This window comes from Apostichopus japonicus, chromosome 23, assembly GCF_037975245.1.
Source record: "Apostichopus japonicus isolate 1M-3 chromosome 23, ASM3797524v1, whole genome shotgun sequence".
Taxonomy (NCBI): Eukaryota; Metazoa; Echinodermata; class Holothuroidea; order Aspidochirotida; family Stichopodidae; genus Apostichopus; species Apostichopus japonicus.
The window spans coordinates 4,930,311-4,946,473 of record NC_092583.1 but is presented as its reverse complement, the minus strand read 5'-3'; the positions used below and the strand labels follow the sequence as shown (position 1 = coordinate 4,946,473).

At 37.2% G+C, this 16,163-nt stretch overlaps 2 protein-coding genes across 7 annotated transcripts; one reads left to right on the top strand and one right to left on the bottom strand.

Moving 5' to 3' along the window:
- Window positions 1–174: 174 nt before the first annotated feature.
- On the top strand, window positions 175–9,989 carry LOC139964718 (ras-related protein Rab-5B-like). 4 transcript variants are annotated; one of them, XM_071966581.1, is made up of 6 exons: window positions 175–278; window positions 2,399–2,743; window positions 3,232–3,383; window positions 5,808–5,930; window positions 6,461–6,554; window positions 7,194–9,989. In XM_071966581.1, the coding sequence occupies exons 2-6, from the start codon at window positions 2,584–2,586 to the stop codon at window positions 7,301–7,303; spliced, it is 639 nt and encodes a 212-aa protein (XP_071822682.1). In that variant the 5' UTR covers window positions 175–278; window positions 2,399–2,583; the 3' UTR covers window positions 7,304–9,989. The 4 variants fall into 4 exon arrangements, with proteins under 4 accessions (XP_071822682.1, XP_071822678.1, XP_071822681.1 ...); XM_071966577.1 differs by having other exon boundaries at window positions 244–383; XM_071966580.1 differs by having other exon boundaries at window positions 258–393.
- Window positions 9,990–10,645: 656 nt separating this feature from the next.
- Window positions 10,646–16,101, bottom strand: LOC139964699 (protein phosphatase 2C-like domain-containing protein 1). 3 transcript variants are annotated; one of them, XM_071966549.1, is made up of 3 exons: window positions 15,959–16,101; window positions 13,431–14,622; window positions 10,646–13,099 (listed from the first exon to the last, which is right to left on the bottom strand). In XM_071966549.1, the coding sequence occupies exons 2-3, from the start codon at window positions 14,608–14,610 to the stop codon at window positions 12,294–12,296; spliced, it is 1,986 nt and encodes a 661-aa protein (XP_071822650.1). In that variant the 5' UTR covers window positions 14,611–14,622; window positions 15,959–16,101; the 3' UTR covers window positions 10,646–12,293. The 3 variants fall into 3 exon arrangements, with proteins under 3 accessions (XP_071822650.1, XP_071822651.1, XP_071822652.1); XM_071966550.1 differs by having other exon boundaries at window positions 13,431–14,740; window positions 15,959–16,071; XM_071966551.1 differs by lacking the exon at window positions 15,959–16,101 and adding an exon at window positions 15,804–15,949.
- Between the last annotated feature and the right edge of the window lie 62 nt (window positions 16,102–16,163).

Below are 16,163 nucleotides of genomic sequence, written 5' to 3'. Positions count from 1 at the left end.
GAAAGATCAAATAGTACAGAAAAATAACAAGAAACTCTGTAAAACTATATAAAAATATGGAAATATTTTTAAAACTTTAAATAAAAATTCATTTGAAGATTTTATCAATCGAAATTTTTTAATAAATTGAGAAAAAGAATACACTCATAACAATTACAGTACGTGGTTCAAAGTTCACTACGACATTGATTCCTGCAAACTACTGTGGGGAACTCCGAAGTAAGGATTGATGGATCCTCCCCCATGATGTCATATCTGTCGGGTTTCTCAGGCTGAACGTAAGGGCTACTGTGCGATCTTCCGTAATTCAATTTTGATCAAAACATAGATTCCAAGATATTATTGTTCTGTAACAAACTACCGTCCTCCTTCTTTCGTAGCAAGTGAGCGAATGTATGCACTTTCCATGCATCATCCCGAGCATTTCGTATACATAAAGTTTGTCGAATATCATATTGTAATATCCAATAACGTAATGATAGGCTCGCCATTATTGTTAGTGGTTGTATTACGTTGCACTTTAGGCTACAGGAGAGCGATAGGAAGTAGTGCTTTCTCATTGCCTGCTTTCATAGTGCTACACAAAGTATTGTAACGTTAAGTTAGCCTAGCCTTTGACACAGTATCTTGGGATAGGCCAATACTGCCCACTCCATACCTAGGTTCACTTCAGTAGAAATACATTTACGAAATGAAGAATCGTATGCAATTTTGACCAGACTATGTTTTAACAAGACTTTTGACCTCCCTGCAGCCAAGGATAAGACAATATCAACATTTCTGTGGGCCGTGGTTAGGAGCAATGGCTAACTTGGGTTAGGTCTAGCCTAGCCCAAGTTAGGCCGACTGCTTAGTCATATCTAACCTAGTGTTAATGCTAAGAGTTTTTTCCAAGTTAAACTTGACCCGCCTAGGCCTACTAGACTAATGTCACATATTTATTGTTATTTTTGTTATGTTAATGCTGGTATTGATTTGTATTAGGCTAGGCATAAAGAGTTAGGGTGGGGGTCCCTAGTACTAGTTAGGCCTAATAGTAATACTTAGCCTAGTGCTATTTTCTGACCCAACATATATACAAGCCTATCATCAGTGCGAGATAAAGAAACTATCTTTTGTTGTGGTTGCAGAAGTTTCTAAAGCATTTGTTACATATGGAAAATGGAGTTTTTGCAGAATACCCCGCAACTTAGAAGCAACACTCTTAACACAGTGGCTTTGGTGTGCGTATAGCCTTGAGAGTCTAGTAATGCACAGAGAAATGCTTAACTCAATTCAATGTATTATACTGTTGTGGCTACAAATTATGCATAGGGAAGTTCAATATGAGGAGAAATGCCCAAAATAAACTAAGCTTGATGTATTATACTCTTGTGGCTTCACCGTCAGGAGTGCGATGGTGTAGCCAGCTACAGCATGTAGCTTTGTGTTGCATGTATTCTGCAATTAAACCCAGAAAATTTCAACAAATCACTAGCCCTTAATGATGTAACAAGGTAATAGTAACAAGAGAATCCTTGGTTGTATAGCACTAAGAAACCAAACTGCAAATCAAGGCATATAGAGTACACTATGCAAAACTTCACAGTGGATAAAGTTTGCGGCCTCGTCAATACCATTTTCTGTTTGTCATCCCTTACCTTGGATGGTTTGTCTGGAATGTTCTGAATGTATTCTGGAGTGCATTGTAAGACAGTACACACTGATCAGATAAACGTTAGGCCCACCTTATTATATGTTATTTCACTCAATTGTCATTTGTTTTACTTGCTGGTGCCAGTGTTTGGCAATGTGACACACAGAAATATTTCAGTATTTTATAGCATTGCTTTTCTCTGAATCCACAAGTTAAGGTTCTCCCAGCTATGGCAAAACCCGCATCCCCTCAACACTTGTATCCAAACATAGATAGTTGGTGTGGCTTCATATGTGAATTAGAAATTTCAACAAAACCTTTAAAAGGCAATTTCCTGTAGGTCTCCGTAGCATTTCCTCAGGATATCTGTATTTATTTGTGTACTATTGTGACTTCCTTCAACCAGATCTGGTGCCAAGATTACCCCCCTGAAGTACCTCTTGGAAAAGGTGCCAGGGCTGAATCAACAGATTTGTTATAATGCATTTCAGACTCACAAGAGTATCTACAAGGTTGAATTTTAACAGGCCTTTGTCCAAGATGACTTTGTGATTTGTTCAAAAGTTACCCTATGAAGTTGGCTGACACCAGTAAATTTGTTCCCTTGCCTCTTTCGTATCTTTAGTCAACCCACCTTTTGAAGTATTCATTGAAAGCCATTATCAAGTAGGTTATACCTGCTTCTTTACTGTCAGTCACCAAATCTTGCAGCCTAATAGCTTACAACCACTATCATACTATCATATACTACTTTCTTTACAGTTTTACGTTGGTCAAAAGTGATGGTATCCAAGTAGATCTGCTATTGGTCTATGGAGAGGATTTTTATCGGAGGTGGTGAATGAGGTGCTTCCCTGTCAGAGACGGATTGTGTTATTCATTGCACATTTGGGTGCATGATTTGGAACGATAAGTAGAAAACAAAGTAAACAAAATCAGAGACAATCATGACTGGTCGAGGTCCTCCGAGATTGAATGGAGCTGGAGCTGGTGGAATGTGTCAGTTTAAATTGGTTCTGTTGGGAGAATCAGCAGTTGGAAAGTCTAGTCTAGTTCTTCGTTTTGTTAAAGGTCAATTTCATGAGTTTCAGGAGAGTACAATTGGAGGTAAGTAAAATACCATTGACCTAACCTCTCTTGTCATTGACATAAAGCTGGTTTTAAGTTAAAGTTCTATATTTCATGTTGGTGATGTATTCCTTAACATCAAATACTTTGAAAATGTTCAGAAGTAGTCAAGTGTGTTGGTATATAGAGCATCCCTGAACACAGTCATTCTTTACAACACATGTACAATGTAAGTCCAAGTCATCAGGTGTATTCTCTAGAATGTTTATACTGATAATGGAGACAGAGTTTTTCCAAAAAGAGTTTTGGCTTATACCAGCAAAGTTTATGACCACCCGTTGATGCTGGACTATCTGGGTTTTTTGTAGTAATCTGAAATCAATGGCCATTAAGAGGTTATTTGTATTACCTTTAATTCTTATGTTATGGGAAGTGTGACATATATGAGGAAATAACTGTAATTACTTACATGTAATGGACTCTTTTTGAGGCATAATTCTGTTATCTCTTCACGATTAATTCTACAGCTGCATTCCTAACACAAACAGTTGTTTTAGACGACACAACGCTTAAATTTGAAATTTGGGACACCGCGGGCCAAGAGAGATATCACAGTCTGGCTCCCATGTACTACAGAGGATCTCAAGCTGCTGTTGTAGTTTATGACATCACAAATCAAGTGAGTTTTTTTTTTTCTCAAATCATTGTTGAACTTTGTTGCTGTATTAGCATATAAGTGATTTCTTTGATTTGAAATGCTATCATGGCCTGACTTCAGGCTTGCCTTACAAAATTAGTCCACAACTCAATCCTCAGTTTTTTCAACATATACAAGCTCTGGAGGACACTACAACCAGGGAAACTTCCTTTTTAGTCTGCTTGGGGTTGGTTTAACTTGAAGCAGGGGGGGGGGGGGCTATTAAAATGTAGTCGTGAATATTTTGTTAGAGATGACAAAGATTAAATACCACTGATTGAAGCTGACTGAATCAGAAAGTCAAAATGTCACATTTGTTTGGCTGAGACTTGACACGGTGTGTGAGCTTCTCTAACAGTTACATCTGTGGTCCAGTCATAAAAGAACTATGTCATTTTGATGGAGTCATCTTACATTGTAGCTGTCAAAACATGAAATTGAAAAATCATAGATCATTCAGCTAGGAAAGTTTTGCACTCTCTCATTTGCTGCAAGTACTTGCTCATCCCCTTGAGGAGTTTGCTGGGGATCTTTAGAATATACCTTGTTTGTTATGATGGAGCATTTTGAGTCACACCTTGGATGTTGGCAGTAGGTTGCTGCCAAAGGATTTGCTCTTTGTGTGGCAAACTAACACTACTGACAAATCCCACCTCACAGTACCAGACGTTGCAGGATGGTTTGTGTGAAATCCTGTTCTGTACATATACCACACTCCTACAGTGCATTGCTCTATAGCATGAAGATTGACTGTTTGAAAGTAGCAAGTGAATGTGCATCCGATTTTGAAGAGTGAGACTCACAGATGCTTGCCTGGGAAGATGCTCCGAGGCAGGGTAACAAAAGATTGTAAAAGCTAGAGTTATCAGCACTTGAACTATGCAAATGCTATATCCTTCACCGGAGCTCCAAATTGCCTGTCACCTCCTCTCATCTTTGTTATAATACTCTTATACATTCCTGCAACGAAGGGAAATATCTTTTAACTCGCTTTAAAAGTAATGTGCTTTCCTTTAAAACTTTGTTGACGAAAAGAGAGAAAAAGCCATTCCTTTACCGCTGAAATATTGTCACGCAATTTGTAACAGCTTAAAGCTTTGCAACTTAGGTCAAAGATCATTTGAATCAAACAGAGATCAGAGTCTGATAACTTTGTTAACACAGTAACTGAAAGTGAAACTTAGATGTAGTTTAGCTTCATTTTGTACATCCAGAGTCATTGGTACAAGAACCCACTGAAATTTGCTGGAGGCTCAAGGTCAACAGAGGTCAAATGCTGAAAACCTGATCAACACAATTTTAAGACAACTCTCCTTTGACAATACTTGTCATCAAATATTCGACTTTCTGACCTTCTGTAAGTTTGAACCGGGAAGCAAGGCAGATACCAACATTGCAATGGTAGAATGGGAGCAAGAGAACCGGGTGTGTTCATAGTCAATTCGATCTCTTCTCCTGTGATCCCTATGTCACAAACATGTTAATTTCCTCCAACCCTGATATCCTTACAAGTCTTGTAGGGTTCTCAGACTTCCTGTTGGCAACCAGTTTCATTTACATGCATGCGTTCATTTTGAGTATACTATTTTAAAACCTGGTGGGCCGTCCTTGTGATGCCTCTATTTGTGTTGTAGACATTCACAAAATTTCACCCATTTTGACTAGAATCCTAGTAACTGACAGTGCTACAAGGTTCTCTGTTTTCATATAGGGTACCATCTCCTTTGACTTTAATATTTTGTGTCCATCACAGTAATCCTGTTTCACATGCTGCTTTAAATATTCCTTTGTTATTGTTAACTCCCCTGTTTCCTGTATATTTTTCTGCACTGCCATCTGGAGCCCTGCACTGTTGCTTGTTCACTTAAATTTGTTTTTATTGTAATCATAAAGATCCTATGAACAACAAAATCTATTACCAATGTCCTTCCCTGTTGTACCGATGCAGCACAGTTGGCATGTTACATATGTGCTTTTCTCAACAGCTCAAGAGATGTGAAGATATATAAAATCGTTTTTCCTCATATTCGTGGTAAACTGATTCATTCAGTTGAAAGAATCCTTTGCCCTCTCTTGCCTTACCATTGTTGTACCAGTAGAACAAAAAGAGAAATTAAAAAAATAGGAGAACTAAATACCAATTATTAAATATGAAAGACTTGTGTCATGAAACGACACACACAAACTTCAATGCTACCAAAAGACATTTCTTAATGAATAGTGTGAAGAACACAACTTCAGAAAAAGATGGCTGATACTTTTGTTCAGAAGTTGGTTACCCAAATGTGTTAGAAATGTTATTATCCATACCGTAGCTGTATGCATTGTTTAGTAATGAAGGGAGAAGTATTTTAAAAGTGAACAACTGGTTTACTTATTAGTGCTATTGACATTTTTCTCTCACAGGATACATTTGCAAGAGCAAAGACATGGGTTAGAGAATTAGAGAAAGCAGGGAGTCCTAACCTTGTTATAGCTTTGGCTGGTAACAAAGCAGATATGGCAAACAGACGAATGGTAGAAGCCGAGGTAAGTAGGCCCATAGATTTCACTGTTGAGAGGAAGGTCAACCAAACATTGGTGTCGGAAATTACCTGTAGCAGGTACAGTAACATGAATATGATTTGATGGTCCTCATGATCCATGCAAATTATTGGTGGCTGTGATATACCCCTTGCTTGTAAACAGATGACTAAAGATGTTCTTCTTGGTTCAAGCCATGTTAAGTTTGTTTGCAAAATACTTGCTACACACTGATGTAGTTACTGCAACAACAACAACAACCAGTTACCAAATCTATACATGCATGTTGGTGTCATGAAGCTGTCATGTTAATATTAATATCATTTTACATAATGCACCAATGACATTTGTTACTGGCACGTCCTCAATGTGGTATTTGAATTTCAGTTTTAGATTATGAAATACTACTTGGTAAGGTAGTTGGTTAGTTGGTCCTTGTTGGTGGTATGTTGGACATTGCCATTGATATGATTTCATCTTTAGATGTACACAGTCTGTAACTACATCTAACTTGTTTGAAATGCTTAATCTTACAGGAAGCTAAAGCTTATGCTGAAGAGAAAAGCATACTATTTATGGAAACATCTGCAAAGACTGCCATGAATGTCAATGATCTATTCTTAGCAATTGGTGAGTATTAATGTAAGATTCATTTTGACATAATTGTATGTTTTTATTAATTTGGAGTGTTACATTAATACAGCTGCATAATGCATATGAAGTGAAATATAGCCTTCAAACGAAATACTTACAAATGTATTTGAAAACAGGTGAACTGGCCAATTGTCATTAATGCCTTACTGTGCCATTTGTCATTAAATTTCAGTAACTTTTTAAACTGGGAAGTTGTGTCTTCTTTGATGATGTACTAGAAGCTGTTCCCTTACGTATTTTTATTCCTATAAGTTTAACTGCCATTGTTTTTTTGCATTTGAGGATTTGCAGCTGTTTGCTGGTTTTAAAATCAATTTCCTTGCAGTTTGTTATAAAACCTTTGATTCTGTATGAAACGATGAAGTATTTGGTTGACATTATATATGTTAATTTCCAGCATTCATGTGCATTAGATCAATTAATCCAGGAACTGTTGATGTTGTCGAGACACAGGCTGTTTGTGTGTGGAAGGGAGAGGGTTAAGAGATGTATGTGATCTTGAAGCCTGTCTTTCTGCCTACAAGTATTTCAGAGCATAGTACCTCTTTTTGGAAAGTTTACTTTCTTTTGTGTCAGTGTATATTTATGTAAATTATATGTTTCATTCACTCTCAGCAAAAAGATTACCCAGAAATGAGAAACAGCCATCAGGTGAAGGAGGAAGCGGCCATACACTAGTGGACCCAGCTCAGGATGAGAAAAAGAGTGGTAGCTGCTGTAAGTGAGGTCAGAGAATGCTCAGCCTTACATTGTTTTCCACATCCACTGGGCAACCAAACTCTATTGCAATCCCTGGTCTTAAAAACTTTCTATTCTAAGAGGTCAATTTAAACAAATTGTATTTTAAAGCTGACATTAATTTCTGTGGTTCTGGTGCAGAGATACGAGGAAAAACCAGTTGTACAGATTGACAGAGAAGGGGACCATGTCTGTAACACTAGGAGGACCCAAATTTTACCAGTAGATGGATTGGTGACAAGTGCAGATTCATGGATTCATGGATGGTCATATGTAGCTTTCCGTTAAAGATACGGACATCAGTTTACCACTGACTGGTATGGATAACAGTTATCGCGAATGAATTGACATTTACAGTTACATAGTTCTGTGTTTGCATTTGTAACTAACAAAGTAGTTCCTCTTTAAATCATTAACTTATTAGATGATAAATGAAATCAATATGCCAGCAGGGATAATCATTAATTTTTTTTTCCCTGTTTTTTTTTTATAAACCAGTAACTAACCCCTGGGCTCAATTTTTTCACACTATACAAGTGACATTAGATTTGAGAGTTTTTAACTTAATTTGAAGATGTGTATGGAGTGATCCTTAACCGCATATCCACTTGTTACGTTGTAAACAAATGAGAAACATGTGCTGTCCTAACTGTCTCTGATGTACTTTGATTCAACTGATGCATTTCCAAATTGGGGAAGGGGTAGGATAGTAGGTGGCTGTACATGTCGTTGTTGCGTAGGTTTGGACATTCTGATGAGTGTTGAAAGAAGCAACAACAAGTGCTTTTATATCCATGTAATGTCACATTTTCAACACAGACCTATAACGTTAACAATTCTGAACAACAAGGGAGTACCATATGTAGGAAGTATCCTTCATCCTATTGTACAAGGTCAGGAAGCACATGTTTGCTATTAAGTATTTAAATACATATATATAAAATATTGAAATCATAATAAATACTGTAACCTAGCAGATAATCCTGATACAAATTGCAACCAGATTTGAGAAGAAAAGCATTACCAGCTCGTTTCATTTTTCATACATTCCGCAAATGGTGAAAACGAAACGATACAGGTTCTTATTTTTTGTGGTACGATGTCAGGACATTTGCTACTTGCAGCAAACGTGACTTTTCTTTATAAAGGCTTTTCAGCCAAATGTTAGTTATTTGTTTGTTATCACTAAGTTCCATGTCAGCAGAAAAGAGGGTCATACCTTGCTGAATGGAGTAAACTCAAGGTCAGTTAGTGCTGGCACAATGGTTGTACTAGTGTTATGGGAGACACTTGCAATATTGGTAGAATACTTTAATAAGTACATCATGTAACAAGGATATGGTAATATTTTAAGATGACAAGTAGCAGGTTTCATGGACATACAGTAGTTGTACTTATTTGTTAAGATATGTTTGTTACAGAACCCCCCCTTACATGTCAGAGGTCATAGAGTAATAAGACAATAGGTATTAAAACCCTTGTAATATCGGACTAGATCTGCCAAGGCACTCTGTTCATGTTGATGACATTTCCATTTTCACTTTTTTGTTTCCTTTTGCATTGTTTAGTATTTTACAAAGTAACGCTGCTGGTAGGTGCAACGCCCAGTTTTCTCCTCCTTCGAAAATAATGTAACATTATTCCTTTGTATACCGTGTATCATACTTAAACAAAGTAAAGTAAAAATCATTTATTCATTTAACAGAGAAAAAGAAAGTTGTGGTCGTGAGAAGTAATACTTACACAGGGAAACTATAATATGGAAATACCTCTTTATTGGAACATGAAGATTCCAGAAATATATTCCTTCACGATATTGTGAAGGAGGAACTTTTACTTATGTCTGCAGATCAGCTGGTAGGACCAATGTTTAATCGATGTGACACCCTATTACGAGGGACTGTGTTAATATTTCACTTGGTGGATTTTAGTGTGATGCCGAATTGTTTGGTTATATGAAGTAGTTCGTATGCTATGCTAATTTGCAAACTACTGATATTATTCACCCATGTTCCTAATTCAACAAAAGCTGTGTAGCAGTAACTTGAAATTTAAATTGGATGGTGATGTCACCTTTCTTGTTTGCATGGTAAATCAAAGCACACTTAAGATATTGGTTTGTGAAGTTTGTAGAACCGCTGGCAAAGAGATGCAATCTCTTCTGGTATTCACATTTTAACTGGGTAAGGTTGGTAGGAAAGTTGGACAAACTTGACCATACAAGTTGCTCACACACTGTACAGGAACCCTGTAAATTGGTACTGTGCAATGAAATGATAGCTACACAATGTAAATAGACACGGTATAAATATCTGCCGAGACATTTTTCAAGCTTCTCAAGAGGTTTTTCTGTCTCTATTCCTGTACAAACCTGTACTCTTGGTTCTGGTTTTACACAGGCATGCCTATCATACTGCTATGATCTGTGAAAAAAAAATGTAAAAATTTTCACTGTTGCATCAATCTGTCCAGTTTGAGTACAGGAGTTTGAGTGTACCATTAGCTAACTTTAAAGCTTCTTTGCACATTTCTTTGAGCCAACTTTACTATGCCACTTTTGAATAACACATGTTGTGTTTTCTAACATTGACAAGCATTAATTGAATGGAAAAGACTGTACACTTGAAATTTCAGTAATCATGGTTTTGCTGTTATTAAAGAAATTACAACTCAGATCTGTGTATCGTGTGTTGACTTTTGTCTGTCCAAATCTTACAGGAATCCCTGTGATGTTCTAGTATTTATCTTTTAAACTGCTCTAACGAGGCTTAAGTGACCAGTGATGTACCATGGAGAGGGCAAGATGAACATTGAACCAAAATAATATCCATGTAGATGAAGTAATTATGTTTTCCCTTAAAAATTCATATTTTTTAGCATTAATAGCTTCGTCTAATTTACAAGTATGAGTTTGAGGCTGTTAGCACCATGTCATGTGTCATAATCCAGAGCTTACTACCTTCTTTACACCGCAGTATGAAGTTAGTTACAGATAAATAGTAAACATAAGGCATGAAATTGGTGGTAACAAAGTGCATGAAGGAATGACTAAAAGCAGTTTAAAGGTGCCACTCATGGAATGTTGATTAGGGAAAAGCATAGATAAGCCAATTTGAAATGGAATGGCTTGTTCTGGAGGTTTAATTTATATGCAGCATACTTCTTTCTCTGTGCATTTATGTGTGGAGTAATAGTAACAATTGCTTCTAATCAGACAATTTTAAGAATGTTACAAAAGTCTTATAAGTTTGTTATCTTGGTGAATTGTTGCAAAACCATAATCGTTACCCGCTTAAAAATCTTTCCTTTGTTCGCTGTACCCAGTTGCCATTTCCCTGTGGAGCTTTTGAATTTTTTTTTTAGAAAAAGCACTTTCTTTGTAGATACATCCTTTGAGCCCATAGCTTTAATGCATCAAATTCTTTGATTAATGAATGAGAACTATCAAGAAATCCCTTGTTCAGATCAAAGGTGAATTTGTAAATGTGTGTGAAGATAGATAATTTTTTCTTTCATAAAGGACACTTTTGCCATTAACCGCTTTATATTATACATCAAGACCTTTCTTCTTCCCTAAGCCAATTGTTCAACACGTCACAGAAGCTGCGTGGTTTATTTTTGTTTTGTTTTTTTCTCGGTTGAGTTCATAACAAGGTAAAATAATCCTATCCATCGGTCTAATCGTTTCTTGATCATTGCAGTGTTGCGTGCACAATTTGCTAAGCACTTATTGTTAACATGCCCAGAAAAGGTTGTACAAAGGTAACATTTTCCCCTGAAAATACTCTGTATTATACATGTGTAATAATTTATAAGTATAATGAATCATGTATTGAAGTTGGTCTGGCTATTAAAGATGTTCATATGGGGTCTGTGTGGACCCCAGAAAAAAAATCCAAATAAAACAATAGGTAAAGGGCTACTTCTGTGCTGGTTTCTTTGATTGTGATGTCTACAGCAGGCTGTTGTCATAGGTTAGCAGAATGCAGAGATAATGTTACCCTACCAAAAGCTGAATTTACGGTTACATCTCTATGTTCTGACATCGATATGTTCCAACAAAAAGAAAAAATTCTGAGCAATTTTTTTATCCAAAAATTTGTTTGTACTAAGAAAAGTAGTTTTGTGACCCCAATATTATATATTTATTATATAAATATTTTGTTCCAACACTCTATATTGTAACCGACAGTTATCCGTTTCAAATTCATGCATCACTTGTTTGATAGCGTACAACTTGAGGTCTGAAAGCCTATACTGTATAGAACATATTGACATGGCAGCAACTGTTACATAATACAAACAAAAGGACTTGAGGCTTTGCATTCAGTATCACCCATGTATACTTTATATAAACTATGATGACACCAGAAAGTCAAAATGCTCAGTGAAACTTTTGCCCAAATTTATTTTCCACATTCAAGGGTTCTTGTTTTCACTGAGGTGGAACCAAATTACAAAGTTTCCAAACACACACAGCTACATATGCCATTATCTTCAGCAAGGAATAAAATATCAAACGACAAAATTAGTCAGGAATATCCCCCAGGCCCCTGCCCCACCACCCCCTCTCCTTATTAGTATAAAATTCACAATTCCAGTCATCACCACATCCTCATGCACTAGAGCCATGGCTAATAGTAACCATCAACAGACTAAAACCTGATCTAATTCAAACCTGTGAGGTATTAGTTAACAAATCTGGTTGTTATCTACAATTCCAGCAAGTACAGTAGGAAAAAAAACTTTGGTTATTAAAGTCAGAGGGTTTCATGTTCAGGTGACTTGTCCACTGTTCAGAGCAGATAAAATCTTATAAATATTGTTTAAATTATTGAAAAATTCTTAATGAATTCTTATTTTGGAAATTGTCTGTCTACAAAATTTCTTATTTCACTGATTGTTCCAATCATCATAATCCATGTATTTACCTTTTCAAGTTACATGACACAATATCAATTAAATCAATACATGAATTTAATCAGTACTGTCAGAGCTAAAGCCAGGTAATAGAATGACCATTACTGTTATATTATCCTTTGCCCCTGCCAAGATGGCTGCCTGTACCAGTCTCTTACTAGCCGTCTCGGCCAAGGAACGCACCCTCTCTTCTTCAGAGGGTTTCTCTGACAGCTGGGATTTGGCATAGATTGTGTGCATTTCAGTAACCGTCTCTATATCGGCTTCGTTTCCGTCGTCGTTTTCGAGAAGAGCGGAGATCATGCTCTCAAAGTCTGTTCTTTGGCTCATAACATCATCTTCCCTCCAGACTATCTCATCTCCCGCCAAACTATCATCCTGGCTTCTAAAGGTCACTTGTCCATCACGGAGAGAAGAATTATCCAAGTCATCCTCAGCAGTGATGTTTACCTGAGAAATGACCAGCTCATCAAAGTCGTCGCGTCTCTGCTGTATTCGATCTTCCACTTCCTTGTTCTGCTGTTCGTCGTGAATTACCTGTTGTACTAGTTCGACAGCCTCTTCATTTGTGACTACTTCCCAGAGTCCATTCGTGGCTAGGATTAAAAACTCTGCAAACTGATCTATCTTCGTACTCATGGTGTAAGGTTCGCACAAAATGGCACTTTTCAGGACGGGATCGCCGTGGTTACCTAGTCCTCTGGTTGCCTCCAGCACGCCGTTAGCTTTACCCTTAGATCCTCCCGCATGAATGGCGACACCGGCCTTTATTAATCTCTGCTTCTCGGTGTTATTAGCTGGCGAGTGATCTCTGGTAAGTTGATGAACCTGACCACCTCTGGAAAGCACAGCGTGGACATTACCTGGAAAACCAAAGATAAATTAATTAATAAGACATTAACTAATAAGACATCGATTAATAAGACATTGATTAATAAGACATTGATTAATAAGACATCGATTAAAGCTGCTACAGTATTTGTATTTGGTTAGTATTGTGTAATGTATGCCAACTCCTTAGTATTAAAACATTATTTACTCTGTAGTATTATGATCTTTGCATAGATATTTTAGAACAACATAGCTACTAACTAAAACCCCTTATTTTCTTTCTCTAATACTGAAAATGTCCTTGGATTGTTACATTTCTAACAGTATCCCACAGGACAGTTCTCTTGCCAACATTCATCTCACCTGCATTTGCGATATAAATTGCTCCAAGTTCTGTTACTGTGTTTTCATCTTTATTCTCCTCCTCCCCTATGGTTTCATCTTGTGGCTCTGTTTGCGTTCCTCGCATCCTCTCACCTGCGTCTGTATGTGGATCCTCGTCGACACCTGAACTTTTCACAACACACGCCAAGGCGGAGCAACCACTCCACCTAACCCTCGACTGTTCCTGAACACCAAAGGACAAGATGTGATCGGTCAGCATGAAGGTCTTTCTAAACGCACGGCTCATGTTCTCCGCGTAAGGATCTCGACATTTTGAACGGTCTCTCTCTGCAGCGGCTTTCTCCATTTTTAGATCTTCGACGTGACCAGAACAAGTGTGCATAATCTGCTGAAGTATGTTGACACTCTCTGCGTGAAGAATGTGTCTGATACTGTCCTTCCTCACCACCGGTCGAACTCTCTCGATTTGGTAGCAGGACAAATCGTTCATTCCTGCTAAGTTCACTGCACATGTACATTTAGTCAACGGGTCGAATTGTGACATCTCTTGTAGCAGATGGTGATGCAAGTCGTTGGCTGCCATATCGGCTGCAAACCGCCCGTTGTGACCGTCGTAGATGGCGAAGAAACATTTATTCATATCGTTACCAAAATAATCTTGAAAAACTCGGGTATCTTCCATGGTGGGTTTCCATCTTGAATTTTCACTCCAGCAAATTCCAACGGATGAAATACAGGGAGAACTGCTGCTCAAGCCGACCGCTCTGCAGTCGAGGTCCACGTTGTTTTTACCTATAAATCTTTCATCGTGAGTATCTTCAATGTAGGACTTAAGCAACTCAAAAGCTTCATCAATGGCCTGCAGGCGACTGGAAGCGGTCGCACTCTCCGCTACTTCTTTCTTCAATTTCTGCACGAGTGCATTTCGTCTTTTCAGTAAGAGAGCGGTAGTCTTCGGTACTTTCTTTGATGAATATTCCATCGTAGACAGAGCATTGTGATAAGCACGGTGCGCTTGCAGGTACTTCACTGCCACAGGGCTCTTGCACTTTCTACATTTAACAGTGACCTCTGGAAAATGCACTTCTTCTTCGACCACACTGTCCGGGGTTACAGCTCGGACTATGTTGCGGTTCTTGACAAGAACAGCCTGATCTCTGTTGTTACCATCGGAGAGAGAAGATATGTCACTGCTCATTGTTACAATGTTCTGTTGGAAGTACGAAAATGCAATCTGTGATTTCCTTTATTTACTAAAACTTACAATGTACGTGCTCTCATCTGGCCATTTCTAGCCTTCCTCTGTATCACATTAGATATACCTTGATCTGTAGGCAAACCAGATGTGGAAATAAAGATTTATCTGGCCATGTCGAGCTCCTTATAAACCTTTAAGTTATCGTTATAACAGAATACCATCAAATTACTGACTATCTGATTATAATACATTTCAAGTTGTTGGAGTGATTTAAAACAAATGAGGTTAGAGTACAGAAACTTTAATCTGGTTTTATGAATCATTGATCAGTATTGAAAAATATTAATAAAAATATGATTCATCTGGCCAAATCCATCAGAAATGGCATAATTAACCACCAAATCAGATAGACAACTGATTAGTACGAAGTTGATTTGGCCATATCAAAGCAGTCATGAAATCTTATGAAGTTATACAGGGGTAACAAAGGAACAAAAATCTATCTCACTTAATGACATCATTGATTCACAGTCAGTGTTTCAGGTCAAATAAAATAAAAGTGTTTCGGGAAATACTGAGGATTGATTATTAAATTGTAACATGATTAGAAATGATTATGTCAGAGATACAGCAGTCAACCAGTTTGTGAAGATAGTGTCTATCATACTATCTAACTGATGTGATATGAAATTCTTAGATTATGAAAGTAAAGAGCTTTCTTTCAATAAGAAATTTCTGAAGATAACTTATTATGATTATGTTGGTTTTGTTGCTTCAAAAGAAAGATAATAAAAATTGGTATGATACTGTTCTAAGAAATTTAAAGCCTGTTTAAAGAAATATGCAGTACAAAGTAGGCAGTACAAATTCCACAGAGTCCTCAATTCCTCACTTTACAAGGTTTTGATCTCTTTTTTGTAAACAAAATCTCAGTGAAAATGGAGATCAAATATACATAACTTTAATACCGATGATACAATAACTTATATACATATATATACTTTCCATAAACTGAAAAAAAAAAAATTAATCAAAACTATATCAAGCTGACTAAAGCCAATCAGTTTGGTCTTAACTATTATGGGTACCATTGCAAATCGTAAGTTCTGCCTACGGTAAATACTGTAATTCTTTCAAATTTTTTAAACAGACTGAAGTTCCCATAAAAACAAAGAAAACTTTGAATAGCATACATGTGATGTACAGTATCATGGTAATTTTTTCGGGCAATGCTATTTCTAGGCTAGGAATTTCAACTTTGAAATTTTAATGAGCTAGTTATATGCATTAAAACCAGGAACTTCAGACAGCTGAGGTTGACTTGGCGTAATAATAGTTGTAACATTACTGTAATTGCTAGGTGTTCTCTGCAAGATAAACTTCCATCTGGGCCTAGTCCAGTCGAAGTCTTCAACCGATGAAGCACAAGTTTACAATTCGCGGAACCAATCAGTCATTAGTTGATCGAGGGCGCAATGTGTAAATACATTCGTTGACATGGAAATGATGAATATGCATCAAATTTGGAACCGCGGGAAACTGACGTGCGAAAA